The sequence below is a fragment of the Myiozetetes cayanensis genome, unplaced genomic scaffold (genome assembly GCF_022539395.1).
Source record: "Myiozetetes cayanensis isolate MyiCay16 unplaced genomic scaffold, myiCay2020 scf10, whole genome shotgun sequence".
In the NCBI taxonomy this organism is placed as follows: domain Eukaryota; kingdom Metazoa; phylum Chordata; class Aves; order Passeriformes; family Tyrannidae; genus Myiozetetes; species Myiozetetes cayanensis.
The window spans coordinates 18,637,994-18,657,119 of NW_026086605.1; the positions used below are offsets into that span (position 1 = coordinate 18,637,994).

Consider the following 19,126-nt stretch of genomic DNA (forward strand, 5'->3'; position numbering starts at 1 on the left):
TTTTCTAGCTTAGGGTAATTTCAATCTGCTAAATAAACTGAGAAAGTAAAATACTGCACCCAGATCTTAACAAAAGCACTCTAGTTGTATCACTCTTCAAATTTAAACCATGAATTTCAAATAGAAATACCTGAAGTTTGATAGCTAAATTGTTAGGAATGCCCTTATCTCCAAGACATTTATTTCTCTTCCTGTATTCACAGACATAAAATAGAAGTGGTAGGTAAGTTCAGTACCTCTTACTGTCAGGAGAAAATGTCATGATTAAAATCAGGCACTTGTCTTGAACCCCTGAGTATGTTGGTCTTATTCTCTATTTTAGGTAATACTTAAAGATAGAATGGCATACTCACTCTTTTAAAGGTTTTTCTCTTTTGTAGGAAGTGCTTTGTATTAGGTTTGGTAAGTGTGGTGTTCTCTATTAGTTCATAACAGTTAGCTCCACTACTGGAAAACAATGACAGCTCATTTCTGTGGATTTAAATAATTGCAAGTACTTTCTGCATTTGCTGTACACCTTCTGCAAGTGCAAGTATCATGCAGATTTCATACTTTCTGCAAGTTTCTCTATACACTGAGTGGAGCAGAAAGCCTGAGCTGAAATTTTTGGTTCTTCAATAAGCAGTAGCTCTGGGCCTGTTCAGTCTATAAAACTGAGTGCAACCTGGTTGTGGAAACCTGCTGTTTTTGGAAGCTGGACAGAGAGGTGCTTCATCCCAGCAAATACAGGTTAGCGTGTTCAGGATCTGGCATGCATCCCTGCACATGGCTGTGCTATCCTGCCTGGATGCAAACACTGAGATTGATGCTGGCTCTGAAGTCCATGCCTGGTGTGGTACAGACTTACCCTGTTTTCCAAGTGTCCTCCACCTCTGTCATCCTCCAAGGTCAGTTAAGCTTCCAGCCTCCTTAAGCAGGTCAGTTATTAATCATTGCTAATGATCACTTGTACTCTGCTAGTCAGCTACATTCATGGGCTGAACTGGGACCTGCATCCTTCACAGTCCCCTTTCCAGCAAAAGCAATTATTCCTGTTTCTTTGAAGTCCTGTATAGGAAGGCCCAGAGTAGCTCCTTGTGCAGACGCATTGAAATGCACGGCAGCCACAGGCCCCAAAGGAGCTCACGGGACATCCCACAGGCCGGGGTGACTCTCAGAGGACTTTTCACCTCTCCTCAACTGCTTGCCTTTGTTTTCCACCCACAGGCACCTCACTAGTTCAACACCTGATGACAGTGCTGATAAGTGAACAGGGGCGAATCTTTGCTGTTCCTCAGGGAGATGTGCCAGGGAGCCAGCTGGAAATCAGGCCCGTGCGGCAGCGCAGTACTGTGGAGTGGATCTCCGAGGAGGACGGGGAGGACAGCAGGTCAGAGAACAGTGCTCGCAGCCCTGCTGATTTGCCTTCTAGCAATGCTGTGGCACTAGAGGCCACCCCAGGACCTGCAGTGAAAAACACTCCTCCAGAGCACAGTGGCAAATTAACTCAGCCTGCCACCAGCCCCAGTAAAAGAGTGCAGACGCTGCCTCCATGGAAATACTCCTTCCGCCAGCAGGGAGCACGGTCTGTGAGTCCAAAGCTGGGCAGCTCATCCTTAGATATCCCCAACCTCTCCTCCAGCGGGAACTGGTTGATGAATGGACTGTACTCGCTCCGAGGCCACCGCCGGACAGCGTCTGGGGAGCGAGTTAAAGACTCATGTTCCTCCCAGCGACTCTCCACTTACGACAACGTCCCCTCGTCCAGCCTGTCCCTCAGCACACACAGCATGGCCAGCACTTCATGGTCAACATCGTCATGTGAGATCTCCGTGATGGACTCAGTCAGCAGCTGCCCAGCCTGCCGGGCCAGTGACTCTTCTGCTTTAAGCTCTCTCAAAACTGAGTGGATAACTCAGGGTTCGCTGTCTCAGAGTGAGGGCAAGACTGCGGACCTGGAAAACAGCATGGACAGGTTTGATGCATGCAGCAGCAGCAGTGAACAGAGTGACCCAACTGCAGCTTCCCGAGACTCTGTCCAATGCTCCAGGGCCTTACAGAGCTTGGTGGTGGAGCTAAAGACAGAACTGAGCAAACAGAGGACTGAGTATGAGACTAGTATCAAAAGGTAATGTCATCTGCAGGGGGGACAAGGAAGTTGTCTGCCAACATTAACCCTGTCTGAACATGAGCTCTGAAGGGTATCAGGATTTCAGACCTGAAGTTTGGTTTTAGGTGACAACAGATTTGGTCCTGCTCTTTCCTCACTGCTCTCTGAATCCAGCTTTTCGTTCTCTAAGAGGCCATTAAAAAAAAAAAAAAAAAAAAGGATTTCCATCATGCAGGGAAATCCAGTATTTCACATTCTGTGTTTTCAGTGGAAACGAGAACTGCACAGGTAATGCCAAAGTCTGCTCTGAGTGTCCTCAGAGAAACAGCAAATCTTGGAGGGAGGAACTGGGACCCAGCGTGATGAGGCCTCAACAAGGAACGCTGTTGGTCTGTGCAGGTGCTGGTATTTGTACCAAATCAGTCTGAAATTGAGAGCTTCTTGTTGCTTTTCCCAACAGAAACATTCTTGAGGAAACTGCTCTTGACTATTCCGCAGTGGATTTCTCATGGTCTTGGGACTGCACCTCAGCTACAACTTTTTCTGCAGCCCTTTTGTGTTAAACATCCAGAAACCTTGCTTTTGGTTTTTGGTGTAAAAAGTGGTCCTTGGCTCCTGTGGCAGCCCCTGGCTTGGAGTAGGAGTGAGCTGCAGCAGACAGCAAACTGTGTCATTATTTGCCCACTGCTGTTTCCTTGCACAACTGCTGGTGCTATACTTAAGATCTAAGCTCAGAAAAATGCCTCCAGTTTTCAGGAGAGCTGTGTGTGAGGGCAGGGGTGTTGCAGGAAGTAAGTAGAAAGTATTAAGAACTAGGAAGTCATTATTTATTCATTTGTGGGAGTTGGTATATTAGGTTTTATGAGTGTATGTGCTTAATAGAATGACTTTCAGGCAACCACTCAGCGAAATATTCACATGAAGCTGAATCCTTTAAGCAACAATATATGTTTTAATATGTATTAATATACAGCCATATGCAAAACTGCACACCAGCACTTTGCACTGAAGAAGGGCTATAATCCCATTTCTTACTAATAGTTGAGTTCTCAGGTTTGTTTGGGGTTTTTTTGTTTGTTTTTTTTTTTTTTGGTTGGTTGGTTTGTTTGGGGTTTTTTTTTGTGTTCAGGTGTTGATGTTATACCCCTTCAATTACTAAAACCCTGATAGCATTTCCAACCTCACTTTACAGTCATTCTCCCAAACCTGGTATCAAAAGCACATATGACTGTTGGGATAGTATAGTACAGCTTTAGGCTGCATTAGTTGCCACTTTTTTTCTTGTGTAAGTAATTTCTCAGAAGTGTATTTGAACTTTGATGTCTTCCTGCTGTTAAGGCAGAAATTCTATTTGCTACCTTCCTGCTTTATTTTATGATTTCCTATGGTCATGACCTGCCAGCCTCTGCAGCATTTCTGCCTCGTGCATTGTCCTGCCTTGGTGTGTGAAACTGGAAAGAAAAACAGGCTGTGTAGCAGTTTCAGTTCCATCACAGAGTGGGAAAAAAGACTACCCTCACCTTGTGTTCCAGCTACAGGAGTTGATGAGAACATCACTGGTTGCTAGGAGAAGGTCTCTGAAGGAGGGTGGTAGTTCATGGCTTATTTGGATTTTTTAGATGCCCAACTGATGCACAATGGGAAGAGATGAGGGTATCTGCCTAGCATTTAATTCTGCAGAGCTGCTCTGGTAAGCCTTGATGCAGGCATAGAAAGTAATGAACAGAAACATCAGGCTGCACATTCTTACCTGCTGCCTGGGGGAAAAGATGGCTTTCCACCTCTTATCAGTAAAACTGCTCCAACAGGGCCTTAAGCTGTGAACAGCAGCGGCATCCAGGAAGACCCGTTCTTCATTCCAGCTGTTGAGCAGTTCCAGCTGCTCAGCTCTAACACCTGATTTTCCCCTTCAGCTGGACAGGGCAGAGAGCATTGTGGCTGGAGGGGAGGTCTGTAAATTGGCCAGGTCTCACAGGGCAAAGTAGCTGAGAGGAAAACGTGTAATGAACTAATAGTTTCATAAAACCAGGCAAGATGCAATCACAGCCTTTATGTATTAAACAGGATGACTCCAGCTGTTCAGGATTACAGCCTGAAGGATTGTGCTGTCAAGTCTAAGAATTTCAAGCCAAGTTTTTCAGCTCTCAAAAATTTTGTAATGTTTTCACTACATCTGCAGCAATTTACATGTGAAAAAATATGTTCGAGACTGCATGAAAGTCTGTTTCTGTAGAAAGACAGGAGCTAACTAGCAGAGAAGGGAGGCTTCTTAGCAGGAAAAATTTAAGCTGCCTCACTGTCTTTATTTTATTGAAGATAATTTACTCCCCCAAAATAATAATTAGTTGCTTTACAGTTGTACATGTGCTTGTGTGGTTTGCAGAACTCTGTGTGTGTAGCAGGACAAGTTTTAATGAAAGAATATGAGCTTTTTGTTGGCACATACTTAACTGGAGGCAAAGCAGAGTCACTACCTGCCTGTGGCAGATGTAAGGAACACTTGCTGATGGAAAAGCTGTTATTTCTCATCATCAACTGCCCATTTTCTCTCTCTTAGTCAGAGGGAGGCAAGTTTTATGGCCTTCCTGTAACTAGTCTGTTCCAGAGCATTTCTCCCTCAAGGTTAATATAATTATCAGACATTCTCTGTTGAGTTTCAGTAATTCATGTCTACCACCTGGACTCTTTTAAGAAAATGGATGTATCTTGGAGAGGACTGCTATGTTGTCTATGTAGAAATGCAGTAGGTACTGTGACTCTGTGTAATTCAGAACATGGACAGCTAATGTAGGCTGCTGTAGCTGACCCCTAAATTTAGTGGTAGAAAAATGTCACTGGCATCTCAAAGCTGTAGAATGTAACAAAAATGTTTTAAAGTGTGTCTGTGGGGGAAGCATCCCAGCTTCAGAAGTGTCCTATTAGGGAAGATGAGATAGCTGGCTGGTGATAAAGGTCTGCCTTCACCAAGATAGGCCCTTTTTTGCAGAACTTGGTGCAGGTCAGTGCACCTGTGTATGACTTCCTGATTCATTGTGGAAATTGCGACAAGGATCCCATTGCCATCTTTATTTATATGTAAGACAATGTGAAGGAACAGCTCAAGGGGACAAACTGCACTGCCTGCATAATTGCCTCTTGGCCAGTCACAAAATGGAATTGACACCCTTCTAGCAAAGTCCCAATTTTGTTTGTTTGTTTGTTTGTTTTGGTATGGAGTCAGTAGCATGCCCTTGTTGAGTATAATTTACCCTGTCTAAAAATAACCTGTTCACAGTTTCACAAGAATGTCAGCACCCCAGCTTCACAGCTGGGTAACAGTGAGAGGGGGGAGTGGTTTGGTGTTGGTTTTTTGTTTTGTTTTGGGTTTGTTTGTTTTAAAAATTTATTTTATAAAAATCTATTCTATTTTACAGGGGGTACTTTTTTCCAAGGAAAAGTCTAATTTTTAAAATCACATCCTAGTGATCAGAAATTCCTATGTAAAAATATTCCCTTCTCTTTATTAACACCATAACTCTGTCTTGTGATTAGGAAACATGACAGGGAGGACAGCAAGTGCTGTGCCTTCTGTGTTTCTTTCAAGTCACAAAACCATGATTCTTGTTCTTTGACCTTAGCAAAGGTTCTGAGTCTTGCACCAGACCTTTGTGCCCAGATAGATTTAAAGATGTTCTTCAGATTCTTCCTCACATGACATGTTGGGGTTTGTCCAATCTTGTACCCCACACCAATGTCAATAACAGACTTTACAGAAAATACCATTAAATGATGGCGAGGAAGGACTCTGACCTGATCTCCAAGGGTGTTGCTCTGTACTGGATATCCATATAGGGAAACAGTATCAGGATGAAAACAGAGGTTAAAAGATTATTTCAGAACTATATATTTGTACTCAGCGTAATTGAGGAGTTAAGACAACTCCTCAGACATCCAGTCTCGTGCCCCAAAGTAAATGTAGTTTTCTAAGATTTGAGCATATTTTCTCAAGATACAAATAGAGGAGGCTCAAGCTTCCAAGGAGTCTCTGCCCTTAAATTCAACAGTAATGAAATGGCAGTTAGAAACTAAGAGAAAGTTTTAAAGGAAAGAACTAAGTGGGACAACTTAAATCTATTACAGTTATTAGCTGTATTTATAAAGCTTCTTTTTTTTTTTTTTTCCCCTCTCTCCATTGGTTTTAAGAATTGAAGAAACAAGTGCAGACCTGAAGAAACAAGTGCTCAGGTTAGAAGAAGAACTGGACCAAGAACGAAAGAAATACACGATGCTGGAGATCAAGCTGAGGAATTCTGAACGTGCTCGTGAAGATGCTGAGAAGAGAAATTACCTCCTGCAGAAGGAAATGGAAGAGTTTTTTTCAACCTTAGGATGTTTAACTGTTGGGAGTCAAAGTGCTAAAGTCCCCAAGTAGAACATGCATAGAAATTTCTATTTCTGGCAAAATGAGTGAAAATGCACATTTTGTTCTGGTATACTCATGTATCATGAGTAATTCTACAGTGATTGTGCTATTGGTGACACTTGCTCTGTTGTCTTTACATGTGCTATAGTATTTGGGCCAGCTGGGAAACAGTGACCATAATGCTTGAAAGTTTAGATGTCAGATGGCCAGGAAAGAGGCCCCCTTTGTATCCACAGAACAAAAGATACTCTTCTCCAGAATTCTCCTGCCATCTTTGGACTCAAATGCACCATCCTTTTGCTGGCTCAAGGACAGTGGAAAGTCCTGCAGGGTGGGTGGATGGCTAGAACTGATGGACAGGATGGACATGAGGGCCTCCTGCACTTGTGCTTGGGGAGAGGGCAGTTCCAGTCTGGCACCACAGCCAGTGGGGTTGTTTACCAGATGGATCTAATGAGGTGGTTTTCTCCCCACTCCATCCATAAAGTTTCTCCCCACTCCATACATTCCTAAAATGGCATTATTTTATGAAGATACTGTGAAAACAAAATCTACAAAAAAGCTGAAGATACCAAAATCTTGACAATTCACTAAAATGGTCCCTTACCCACCAAACAGTTTCAGTTTTTCATAAAAATGCAACTCATTAAACTGTATGTGATAAATAATCAGATTGGCTACACAAACTCTATGAAACTTTAAATATGCATATTTTGCCCTAGGTATCTGGGGGATTTTTGAGCCAAAAATAGACCAGTATTAGCTGCAAGAAAAAAAAAATCATGAGTGAATTGATGTATGTCATCAAGGTAGAATATGGAATATCAGTCATCAAGGTAGAATATGGAAGATTCTTATCATCAAAAGACATCCAACTGATACAGCTGCTGAGGGGTTTTAATCCATAAAACTCTTAATAGCAAAACCTATGGTAAGAGAAATTAGTGCAGTTGAGGGAGGGGGGGTGTTGGGGTGGTAAAGGAGGAAAGGTGTGGACTTATCTTTAACCTTCCCTGGACAATTGACCCTTGGCTGCCTTATATCACTTCTCATTAATTACACCTAGTACATTTTTCTGTTGGTTGTTCCCACAAGGAGATGAGGGGACAGGAGGAATACTGCAAACAACCTGTCAGCCCAAGTTCAATACTTCTACTAAGGAAAAATCATTAGAATGAAGCTGTAATTTCTGGTAAAAACCTGCCAGGGCCTGTCCAAGGAATTTTGAGAAGCTCTGCATAGCATTTTTAGCACCCTGAGCCATGTGGAGCCTGCACACAGAAAACTGTTTCACCAATTGAGCTTGAACTCTCACCTGCCAGTCCAGTACTCACCGCACTGTTCACGCTTTCTTGGCACTTTATCGTTGACAGCTAAGGCAGCTTGGGAGTCTCTAAGGAGAAAGTTTTTTAACAGAGAAGTGTCATGACAACATGAACTGGCTAAAGGGAAAGTACAGAAGGAGCAATGAAGAGCTTTAAGTATTTTCAAAAAACGCCCTGAATCTCATTTCTTACTAGAGGACTGTAACTCACTGTCTGGAAATAACCTTAGAATAGGCTTATCTACATACCAGCAGATAGTCACTACTGACAAGTGTACTTTCTCATCATCATCTCACAGACATTCAGGCATTTCAGTATTTAAACATCTGGATGTTTACTTGTTTCTGCTGCACTGTAACTCTTCTTCCTATAAAAATGTAAACCATTGAAAGGGAGCAAAACCCAGCATTTTAACCTAATCTCTTCTGGATAAGACAAGTCAAGTAAGGTGGTACAGAAAGCTATGTGGATAGGTAATTCAGTTATTTCAAAGCTTTTTTCCTTCTTCCCAGGCTTTCCAGCAGCACTGGATTCCTTCCTGCCCCTGGCATGAGGCAGCAGGTACCTGTGTGTTCAGCAGCACCCGCCTGCCACCTGCAGGCTGGAGCATCACCCCCACCTTTCTTCTCCATCTCAGCCTTAGGTTACTACCAATGGTCACAAGTGATCTTGCAAGGAATAGGATGGCAGCAGCATTAAGATGCATAATGTGATAGAGAAGCAGTTGTTGTAACAATGACTCTGAGCTGGAAGAGCACAGTGTGTCACGGAACTGAGGTATCAGGCCAGTTATCACAAAATAAACCTAAATACTGGAGAGTGGCTTGAACCAGGGTGTAAGCAGAACATCAGGACTGATAAAAAGAAAGTTTCTGCTGATACATTCAATGCAACTAGTAGTAGCAACCAGGGTATTTTAATGCCCTCTTTTTATTCCTATCCCCAAAGTGGAAACCTTTCACTGTATTCATCCTGACGGCTCACACATTCCTTAGACTATGTATATTGCATTATCTCCTACATCTATCACATGCAGACTTCTCCCTTTAGTTTGGGAACACGACAAACTTGAGAACTGAGCCATGCTGACTGGAAGACTAAACACCAAATATGCAAGACAAGCAGTGAACAGGACTGCTGGCCAACTGTGTAAGTATTTAACCTTAGGGAACTGCTACATTCAGCAGAACTCGAGAACAAACCTACCTATCCCAAACCTTCGGCTCCAGGACAGGATAATCTGTCAGATCTGTAGCAGTAAAATTAATCTTAATCTGGCATTCAGGATAAAATTAATTTTTCTTTCCAGTGTCACAAAAAACTTTATACACTCAAACTGATTAGTGAGACTAAACAGTCCCAGGTTGACTGCTGTGCTCCAACACCATCTATGCCTCTTGTTCATGAGGAATAAATTCCAGCTCCTTCTGAAGATGAGATGCTGCAGTAAATAAAGCCTGCAAGAAGCTGCAAACTACCCCGTTCACGCTACAATTCACGATGGTAGATGTTAACTCTTAAGTGCAGCAACAGGACCATAATGTTCATTTCCATACACGGGCAATTATGCGAGAAATGGGAATCCACCTGTGCTGCTGTACACAACCTTATGGAACACTAAGCCCTTATCTGAGGAAGATGATACACTCTTTCCTAGTTTTATCTGCTGTTTCCATACTCTTTTCCCAACACTTCATTTTCCCATATCAAGCATCCTTATTTTGCAGACATTTCACTCATTACAGCCCCCTGATTTAAATGTCAGTTTTCTTAGCAAGATACAGGTTGCTTAGTATTATTTAACATGACAAAAAGTTCCTGGAATCAGGTAGATACATTTTTACCATAGCTTCACCTGCCCAATGTTCCCTTCCCGTATTATGGAACATCCCTTCCAGTATTTTGCAGGCAAAAAAAGCATAAAAACTTTTCAGTGAAAAAACCCAACACAAGCATATGCTTTAAAAAAAAAAAAATCAAAACAGCAACTCTTCAGAATAATAGAAAATTCCTTCAGAAAGTATCCATGTAATTTCTGACACAAAAAGGAAAATGAACAGAGGTAGCTCATTGAATCATCTACATTCACCAGCGCATTCCACTGAAGCCATTAGCACTAAGGAGTGTTTCAGTCCTGGGCAGAGCTATGATTGTCTCTCCAGCCTTGCTCTGTTAGTAGCATATCATTTGAAATCGGCTGTACTTTATGCTGACATGCAAATAAACAAGAGCATTTGTGAGTCCCATCACATTCCTAGAAGAACATCTCACAAACAGCTGGCCCAGAGAAACAAAGCTGGCTACACAGTACTGCAGTGGTCACATCCCTTTCCCGTGAAACTGTACAGGGACACTGAAAGCACAGCTCCAGGGCATCTGCTGCCTTTGTTCAAGGAAACACCCACACCCTGCTGGAAGTGAAGGCAATCAAATGCATTACATTAGGATTTACTCACAGCAGAGGGGTCAGTGCAGGCAGAGTGGTCTGGGCACACAAGTCAGCTCTCCAGAAGTCAGAGCCTTCAGGCTCTCTGAGACTCAGTTTTGGGAGATTGTCCCATACACTAGACAATCCCTGGCTTACCTCTTTCTGCAGCGTAGGGTCTTGGCAGCTGCATTTCCAGGAAATAAAGCAGTTAGAGCTGACAGCAAGAAGGCAAGAATGCATTCCCAGTGGTCACAACGACACATGGCTATTGACAGTCTATGGCACATCCAAAGTCAGTGGGAATGGAGAAATGGAAAAAACATGTCACTTTGCCCATGAGTGAGCTCACACACAAGACAGGACTTGAAGTACCATTAAAACCAGATGAATTCTCAATAAGTACTGACAATAATAAGATTTCAAGTGCAGCCTTCTTATGCAATCCATATGAAACTGTTCCACCCTAGCAATGAAGAAACACTAAATGCATAGTGGTCAAACTTTTTTTTTCTTTTTTATTTAAAATATCATTATAACCAATTGACATACTAGATAACAATGTATACATTCCAGTGGTGCACATGTAATGACCTATGGCATGAATGAGTAAAAAAACCCACAATGTTCTCAGTAATGCCCCACCAACAGCTTATCTGGAGGGAATAAAGGAAAAGAAAAAGCAGGAAAAGGTATCAAATGTGGGGAAGAAAAAAAAAAATTACAGTTTTCCCCAGTATTTTTAATGGTGAATCTTCTACTTCGTATTTCTTGGGACATAATAAAATTAAGAATATACTTCAAAAGGGGCAGAAGGAATGATCACAATAATTGGGGTGGGATTTTTTTTTCTCAACTTTAGTAATAAAAGTTAAAGAACTCTCAAAAATAGACTAGATATTGGGCCTACAAAAGTAATTCATCTGTATGCAAAGCTTACCAAGAATTATTCCTTTTGTAAAATGTAAAGGATGAGCTGACATTACTAGTAAGCTACTTTTACCCTACAAAACCAGACTACAATAATAAAATCACCAATTTACAGCTAACACAATATTCTAGATGTACATTACTGTACACAAGCTATATATTACACATGGACATCTTACGTGAAATATATAAGAAACATACTTACTGATATTGTCTCAACATTGGCCAATAGGTTTGTTTTTCTAAAGGAGGTGTATTTTTCTATTCACATTCAGTGTAGTTCCAATAGCAAGGGTTAGCTTTGCTTACTTAAGAAACGTAGAAAGTTTGTGTGAGGTAGTTCAAGCAAACCTAGCTTAAATTTTCAACTGCAGAAGTAGAAACACAATGTGACCTGATTCATAACACATTTCTGTAATGCAGACATATCTAAAGAAGAGGAGAAAGGAGTGAAAGAGACCACTTAAAATACCACTTTTATCCAGTGCCCTTAACTAAGAATAAATTAAATTAATTGAAAATTTGGGTAGGCAGTACAGTCTCATCACATTTCTTCATTAGAACTCTTTCTAATCCTACTGAAAAATGCAGACAGGCTCTCCTTCAACTCCAGTCCTCAACCTAAATATGTAAGAACCAAACCTCTGATAGGAAAATAAAATATAACACCATGGAGAAGCTGCTGCCAACAGCAAACAAAACCATTTCTAGAAACCGCAATTCACTCCCTTTAGCAACCTGAAAGAGTAAGACCAAGTGTAAGCTGAACCTTCTTCTCCCTTTTCCCCCATAATCTTAATGGAGAAACATCATCATACACTTTGGATTATTGGCTGGGTAGAACACCCTCCTGTAGGAGCTTTATGACCATTTTCCTTCATGCACTGTTGAGCTGAATGCCACATCCCTCCCTCCCTCCCTCCCTCTCTGCAGGGCCCCCGCCCAGGTGCTCAGCGTTGGCTCCACTAACCATTCCAAGGGGATTGCACGGACCGGCCCCGTGGGACCCTTGGACAGCGGGGAGTGCTACTGCTGTGACCTGGCGCCTCCTCTGCGCCCACCCTGTGGTGGGGACATGGGGACTACACACAGATACCCCCCCACAGGTACCCACACACCGCCCTTACCAAACAATTCATGATACTCTGTATCTAGCTGGAATTCCTATCCAAAACATACCACTGCATCCAGCACAGCAAGGCTCTTCAAAGCTAAAAGCCCGAGCCGTGCAGCTCACGCAGGGCCAAGTGCTGTGTCTGTTCAGCAGAGCAGAATGAACCAGGACTGCCCCGGACAGTCAGGATGGGCTGAGGGTTCTGCTCTTGCCAGCCCAGCTGCTCACACACACTTACACACAGTGAAACATCAGTTCTGACCCCATTGTCTTGCATCAACAAAAGGTCTTACAACACAGCAGTGCAGCACACCGTCATGGTACTAATTCCAGCCCCCCCCCATACACAGTCATATTTCAAATTCCCAAAGAACCTACTTTTACAAGAGAGAGTTGTTTTATCTTTGATGCATGCGACAGCTCTGACCAAAGAAGGTGGAAATCAATCTCACTATTGCCCAACTTTTAACCTCACCTGACATAAGAGATCAGACAGTTCATTGTAATTCAATCCCTACCAAATTTCCGATGGCTTAGAACAGCCCCAGAAAGTTGCATGCACTCTAGTGAAGCCTATTGTCATAAGATTTTGAATCAGTCTAAAATAAAGCTTAACAATACTTTAGGAATAAAATTGTACAGTGTACTGGACAACATATAATCTAACTAACAACAGAAAGACAGCTCAACTCCAGTTACCTATTTGTTCGCTATCTGTGAGGGTGTACAACTATCGCTTAAATAATTTTATATTTCAACAAATAAAAAAGAAAGTTAAGACTAGAATGTTGTTGTGATAATTTGGTGACTGAATCTGACTTCTTATCTTTGAAATTTGCCATTACTTTAATTTGCCTAAAATACAAGCAATTAAAAAAAAAACAAAAACCAGCAACACTACTCTGAAGATAGTGCCAGAAGTGAACTCTAGGTCTCCACAGGCAAAGTTCTGACCTTACCAAAACAATCCCTTTAAACACTGCTCACTCACACTGCAACAGGCTGCAGTGGACAGTCCCCTGTTCATTAAACCTGCTGTGAAAGAAGAAAAGCTCGATTCTCCTGAGAGCTTATGAACTCATTTCAGTGATTATTTTATTTAGGACACTGGAAAGTGATACCAAAATGTATTCTTAAGTTTCAAAATATTTCAATTAATCATCACTGCAATCCAGAGGGGTCTAAAATAAATTTGAATAGGAATTATATTTACCAAATTCTGTTTTTAACAGTACTTAGAGGCATCAGAAGTTGCTTTTGTCAGTCTGAACTTCATTACACTGTGTTGACCACACTATCATTTGACCCTATATAACAATGGAGTACTGTCGTACAACAAAAAATTTTGGCTTAATTCACAGCTTAAACTTCGATAAAAAAATCACAAAATAGACTGTTCAGTTGGTCTCTGTTCAACTTGAGCAGATTTTCTACATTGCAGTGCTAGATGAATCCAAACATGTCCTGCCTATTCCGAGGTAATACACAATTTGGCAGGATCCTGCAAAAATAATTGCCTTAACGAATGTGGTTTAGGAAGGCAATACTGAAATATTAGATACAAGTGAGGAAAGCAAAATTACACACACAAAGCACTTACCAGCAGTCTAGCCAGGTCAGGAAAACAATTGTGCAGTTTATCAATTTAGTCATCTTTGAGACATTACAATTTCTTGTAAACCCTGCATGTTTTTTAAAAAGACATGTTAGATATCAAAAGCATTACTATCACTTCTATTGTTCTGAAACTTACTGTAAAGACAAATTTTCCTCTTTCAGTTAGAACTTCAAAAAGATACTTATTTAACCCAACAAGCAGAAGGAACCACACTGAAGACCAGTCATTCCTAGACGACATCTGTAGCCAGTTACATTACTTGCTTATGCTCAGCGCCCGGCAAGACTTCTGTATTTATGCCCATTTTTGTGAGCATTACTAATTTAAATTGCTCTTCACATTCTAATTCACTACACAAAATATGCATCTACACGAGGCAATCAATTATACAACCTAGTTTCACTAAAAATCTGCATTTTCCAAAGGAATAAATTCTGAATGATTGTTTAACTCAAACTTAAGTCAGTTACACATAAATCATTCTGTAAATATAAAATGTAAACAGTTAAAATACTTCTGTGATGAGCAGCACCATCTTACATGACTATTTAGTAAGTGTTCTATATATCTCAATATATCTTTTGTTTAAAAAGTGTATTGAAGCCTGGAGCTTCGGTGATGAAAACCACTGACTATTTATGACTTAAAATGAACCATTGTTAAGATTTCTGCTACACTGATCTCATGGTAAGTGAAAGAGATAAATATTAATTTATACAGCACTATTTCTCCCTCCTTTGGATGGCATATATTGCTCATTAATGCATTAGCTACAGAAATCCTGAGGTTCTCCTACCACTTAATGGTTTTTAGCAATCAGTATTTTTGGTGGAGAAAGAGTAGCTGAAGTTTTGCCCCTATTGCATTCATGTCATTCCCTCTTTGACCCAAAAAACACTCGCCCTAGTAGACAAAACCAGTAAGAACTACAGCTCCTAAGAATCATGTCTTATATGAAAGTATAGCTACAGCATATTCATTTTCCTTTTTGTCAGTCTAGACATCCTGGATACACTTTGTTTTGTGTGTACAAAAACAGGCTCAAGCTAAAAGTAAACAGTTTATTGGCATTGCAATGTATTATTCATGAAGTATCCTTGTGTTTTATGGTGATCACAAGATTTGGCATGCCACAACTCTGCAGAAAACATCACATTACTTTGCTAGGCTGGGTATTTCTGCAGCTTTGAAGATATGCTTGGCTTTCTTATGTTCATAAACCCATTCAGACAATGTTATTTTGCAAAGGATTTTTTTTCTCTAAAAAAACTCACTAATTGTTGCTTTTGCTGAAGTATTACAGGCAAGTGGCCAAAATAAAAGAGGATATTTTTAACTGCCAGCACCCCAGTAGTATGCCCAAAACTACAGCTGGCTGCACTGAATTCTCTCCCCCTCCACCTAGACACAGATATATGACCAAGCATAAAACTCTAAAGGATATCATGAACAAAACATCTGGAATAAATTCTAATTAAAAAATTGAAAACCTATAAAATCTTAAATAATTCATTATATGGTAATGACCACAACATTAATATGTGCTTTGATAAAACAAATCTTACAAATTCAGTAAAAAAAGATCAGCAGCATAATAGTAAAGCAAATATGCAGATTTTAAAACCACAATAAAAATTATCAGGTTTAATATTTTACAGGTAATTACAGCAAAAAAGTGGCTGCTTTTAACACAAATTACAGTTTGAAATTACAGCACTTTATGATGAATTCCATGATTATTTTTGAAAAAACACTCAAAAATACCACCAAATTTTAAAAGTGCCCTATTAATGACTAAAAGGACCCCCCTCCCACCCCCCAAAAGACCAAGTAGTCATCTACAGCAACCCAGAGGTCCAGCTGAGGTTTCTAGACTGCTGTCTGTATCAGAGGCCAATGTTGGATCTGTTGACATTGAAGACACATCATTGACAGATGATGATGAAGATGGATGTTGAGAGCCATTGATCATTGCTGCACCTGTGCTATGAGAAACAAAACAGCAAATCAGTTGCAGATACAGTTGCACAGTTCAGTACTTGCATTAGTCTGTCTGTTCCTAATGGCCATTACTTTTCCCTGTTCTGGCAAGTTTAAAGAGATGTGTCTCAATCCATTGTCAAAATAAATAAAAAACACAAGTCTTTAATGTGGGGTTTAATGAATGGTACGCCAAGAACCATAGAACTCACATGGCACAGACAGCTGCCAAATCACAGTAAGTGCTAATGGCTGAAGATTTAAAAAAATAATCACACAGACAGCAAGGCAGAGCTAAGATACCCTAGAAAATGTTGAGACTCTAAGCCAGAATATATCAACATCTTTCGATAAAGAAAGAAGGGGCCTGGCTTTTTTTTCCCCTCCCCTTGGGGTTGGGGAGTAGGTGGTGCCCAGCCACATCACATCTATTCAATCTCAGATACCCAGGGATTTCTCCAAGTCTGAACTTCAGTGAACCCCAAGCAGAGTGAGCAAGGGCAGTCCAGCTTCTGTCATAGAGCTTTAGCACGAGTCAGTTAATTGGCACATTCTCCAAAAGCCAGCAAAATGAAGTGCAAAGTACTCAACAATTTTTGGACCTAGAGATCCTGATTCATTATTTAAAAGATTATTTAAAAGTAGTGGTTACATCTTATTTGAAACTGTACCAGCTATACATTACACATATAACTAAACTTTAGCAATTGAGCACCAGTACATACCAGGATGTTTCCTAAGGACTGAAATGAATGAAGCACCAATTACACAGGGACAGTAATAGAGGGATTTAACAGATTAATAAAGAGATGTCAACCCCCTATATTCCATTCAAATATACAATATCTCAAGGAGAATTCAAGAGGTTCAGTGATTTAAGAGCCATATCTTTGAGTTACATTACTTTTGGATGTCTTGAACAGCTTTACTCCCTCCTGCCCTACAACTCATAGAGCTTTGTACTGTGCTTTTATTGTAACCAACCTAGAGGGGCTGGTTGGCCGCGTATAACCCCATTCTTGGTTCTCTCCTCCAGGTCCATGACTTCCTTGTATATCAACTCTGAAAATGCAGACAAGGGAAGACAAAAAAATGAATTTGCAACCCCAAGACTGGAACACATCTCCCATTAAGATGTACATTTAAATTTCACAGGTTTATTACTGTTCAGAATCAGTTTTGAATGACAGGTTGTAGGCTACACAGCAATTGGAAAGTGATATAAAAATGTACAGGTCTTTTCTGTTGGAGCTAGACACAGCTGTATGACCTGTGTATGGCCTAGCACTCTTGAGAACACACTGACATTTCTCTAAGGCTCTTTCAGCCAGGCTGCTTTGGGACCTGAGGTTAAACTTGAGTCTTAAGGCTCGCTTAGTTTTTATCATTGGCTTCTTTGGTACAGATACACTCGATCAGTTGTCTGCAAAGGAAGAGCTAAGAACAAGCCTAGACAGCATTGCCATAACCCCAATGCACATTTGCCACTAAATTTCCTCAGCAACAACATGCAAAGGTCCAGATCACCATGAAATGGAATGTAATATTAGCATATACGAATTATAATTTCAAGGGCTATGGAAATCTCAAAAGTAAACTCCATATTGCTTAAAATACCCTCAGCACATCTGCTTCAAAAGGGAAATAACTTTGCTTGGAATGAGTATGGTAGGAGAATTTCCACAGTTCTCTTTATCTCTGCCTTTACAATTAAAACTCATTTTTTAACAGAAAGTAACCTAGAAGAGTGATAGTACTACATTTTACAGATTTGTGCCCATTACTAGCCAACACAATGAAACTGTCAAAAATTATTCATAAAATTTTTTCCCTTCTTCCTTTTCCTCTGGGGATATAAAGGTTATACAGGTCTAATATCCCTTCCTGGACTTTTTCAGTACAAATTATTAGATTGTTCAATGCACTACACTCTTGCTTAAATGCAATTTTTATAGCCTGCACAGCAATCTGGAGTTTTTCCTTAGCATTAGAACCTGCAATAATACCACATGTTTTAGAAGCAATTTCAAAATGAAGCACAAGCTTTACAAGTTACAAAGATGTTCCCCTTATACTTACCATTCTGTACCTCATATGTATGACCAGGAAATACAGTCACTAAACCAATATTGAACACTAAAGATCATGCTCTTGGAGGTGTGAGTCTTATGTCATACTACAATCCATTCCAAAGCTCAAGCCCAGCTACTTTCTCAGGATCCCACAGCTGATAACCATCATCTCCCATACCAGCTTTAACCTCACTATCTTGCCCATTACTAACACTCCTTATGGCTTCTTCTTACAAGTCCTCTGCTTGATTTTAAAAGAGCAGTTACTGTTACTATGCTCTTCATTTGAAGACTAGTCCTTCTAAATCAGACTTACATTGCTCAAACTCCTTCATCTTTTTCAGTTTTAGCTGTTGGTCCAAAAGAGTTACCCTCCCTAAAAATGTTGTCCTATGGTTTGCAAAAGGTGACTGAAATGAACAGGTCTTTAACTCACTACAAAGTTCAGGCCCTCCAAAAGAAAACTTTTAGTGTCCCAATAATCAAGAAGTTGTGAAGCACTGATCTATTTCCTTGCCATTCCAAGCAGGTAAAGTAAATACTATTAGGTTGCTCAGAAGAACTTCAGTGTAATCACTGGGGCCCAGCCTACTCCCAATAGCCTTGTATTACTTTAAATGCCCTTCTTACCTTTCCATTCTTCTATCGTGTGCTCCCTCTCATCTAACTGCTTATCTGGTATCTTTGGTGGAGGCTGAAAAACAAAACTAACTCATCACAGAGCAATCAAAAAGGATACAAAACCAGTATAAATGGAAAATGAAATTAACCACTCAAAACATGAATCTGTTTTTAAAATACCATATTTACATGATCATACATTCACTCAGATTTGGCCTATTTTCTAGATGCTACTGCTTCAAAGTTATTCTGATTAAAAAATTTGCTTACATTACTGTAATAATTAAAATAGAAACTGAGTATGGTAATAGAATAGAAAAATGGTCTGGTAAAAGAGCTCCAAAGTGCAGTCTCCAGCACAAGCAGCCAATTTCAGCTACTTACTGTTAATTACTAAATTTGCCATGTAACTATTACAGATCATCAGAATTCTAAGTGCTCCATTTACAATCAGACATCTTTTTCTATTCTTAGTGGCAATCACCAACCACCTTTCTTCTTTAAAAAATGACACTTTTCTCATAAGCTGATATTGTCCCAAAACTAATTC

The 19,126-nt window shown here is 40.4% G+C and overlaps 2 protein-coding genes across 10 annotated transcripts in view; one reads left to right on the top strand and one right to left on the bottom strand.

The window, feature by feature from the left end:
• ARHGAP22 (Rho GTPase activating protein 22) overlaps nt 1-13,017 on the top strand; it is a 150,800-nt gene extending 137,783 nt beyond the window's left edge. For all 4 annotated transcript variants that reach the window (XM_050305597.1, XM_050305598.1, XM_050305599.1 and 1 more), the window contains 3 exons: nt 1,207-2,107; nt 6,272-7,422; nt 8,329-13,017. In XM_050305597.1, the coding sequence (XP_050161554.1) occupies nt 1,207-2,107; nt 6,272-6,500 (1,130 nt within the window). In that variant the 3' untranslated portion in view covers nt 6,501-7,422; nt 8,329-13,017. The remainder of the gene's footprint in view (nt 1-1,206; nt 2,108-6,271; nt 7,423-8,328) is intronic.
• An 884-nt stretch (nt 13,018-13,901) lies between these two features.
• Nucleotides 13,902-19,126, bottom strand: part of MAPK8 (mitogen-activated protein kinase 8) — a 45,362-nt gene continuing 40,137 nt past the window's right edge. For 5 of the 6 annotated variants that reach the window (XM_050305606.1, XM_050305607.1, XM_050305608.1 and 2 more), the window contains exons 10-12: nt 18,586-18,649; nt 16,868-16,945; nt 13,902-15,883 (exon numbers count right to left, since the gene is read on the bottom strand). In XM_050305606.1, coding sequence (XP_050161563.1) covers nt 15,738-15,883; nt 16,868-16,945; nt 18,586-18,649 — 288 coding nt within the window. In that variant the 3' untranslated portion in view covers nt 13,902-15,737. Of the gene's footprint in view, nt 15,889-16,867; nt 16,946-18,585; nt 18,650-19,126 lie in introns of all 6 variants that reach the window. The other variant, XM_050305610.1, reaches the window with a different exon arrangement.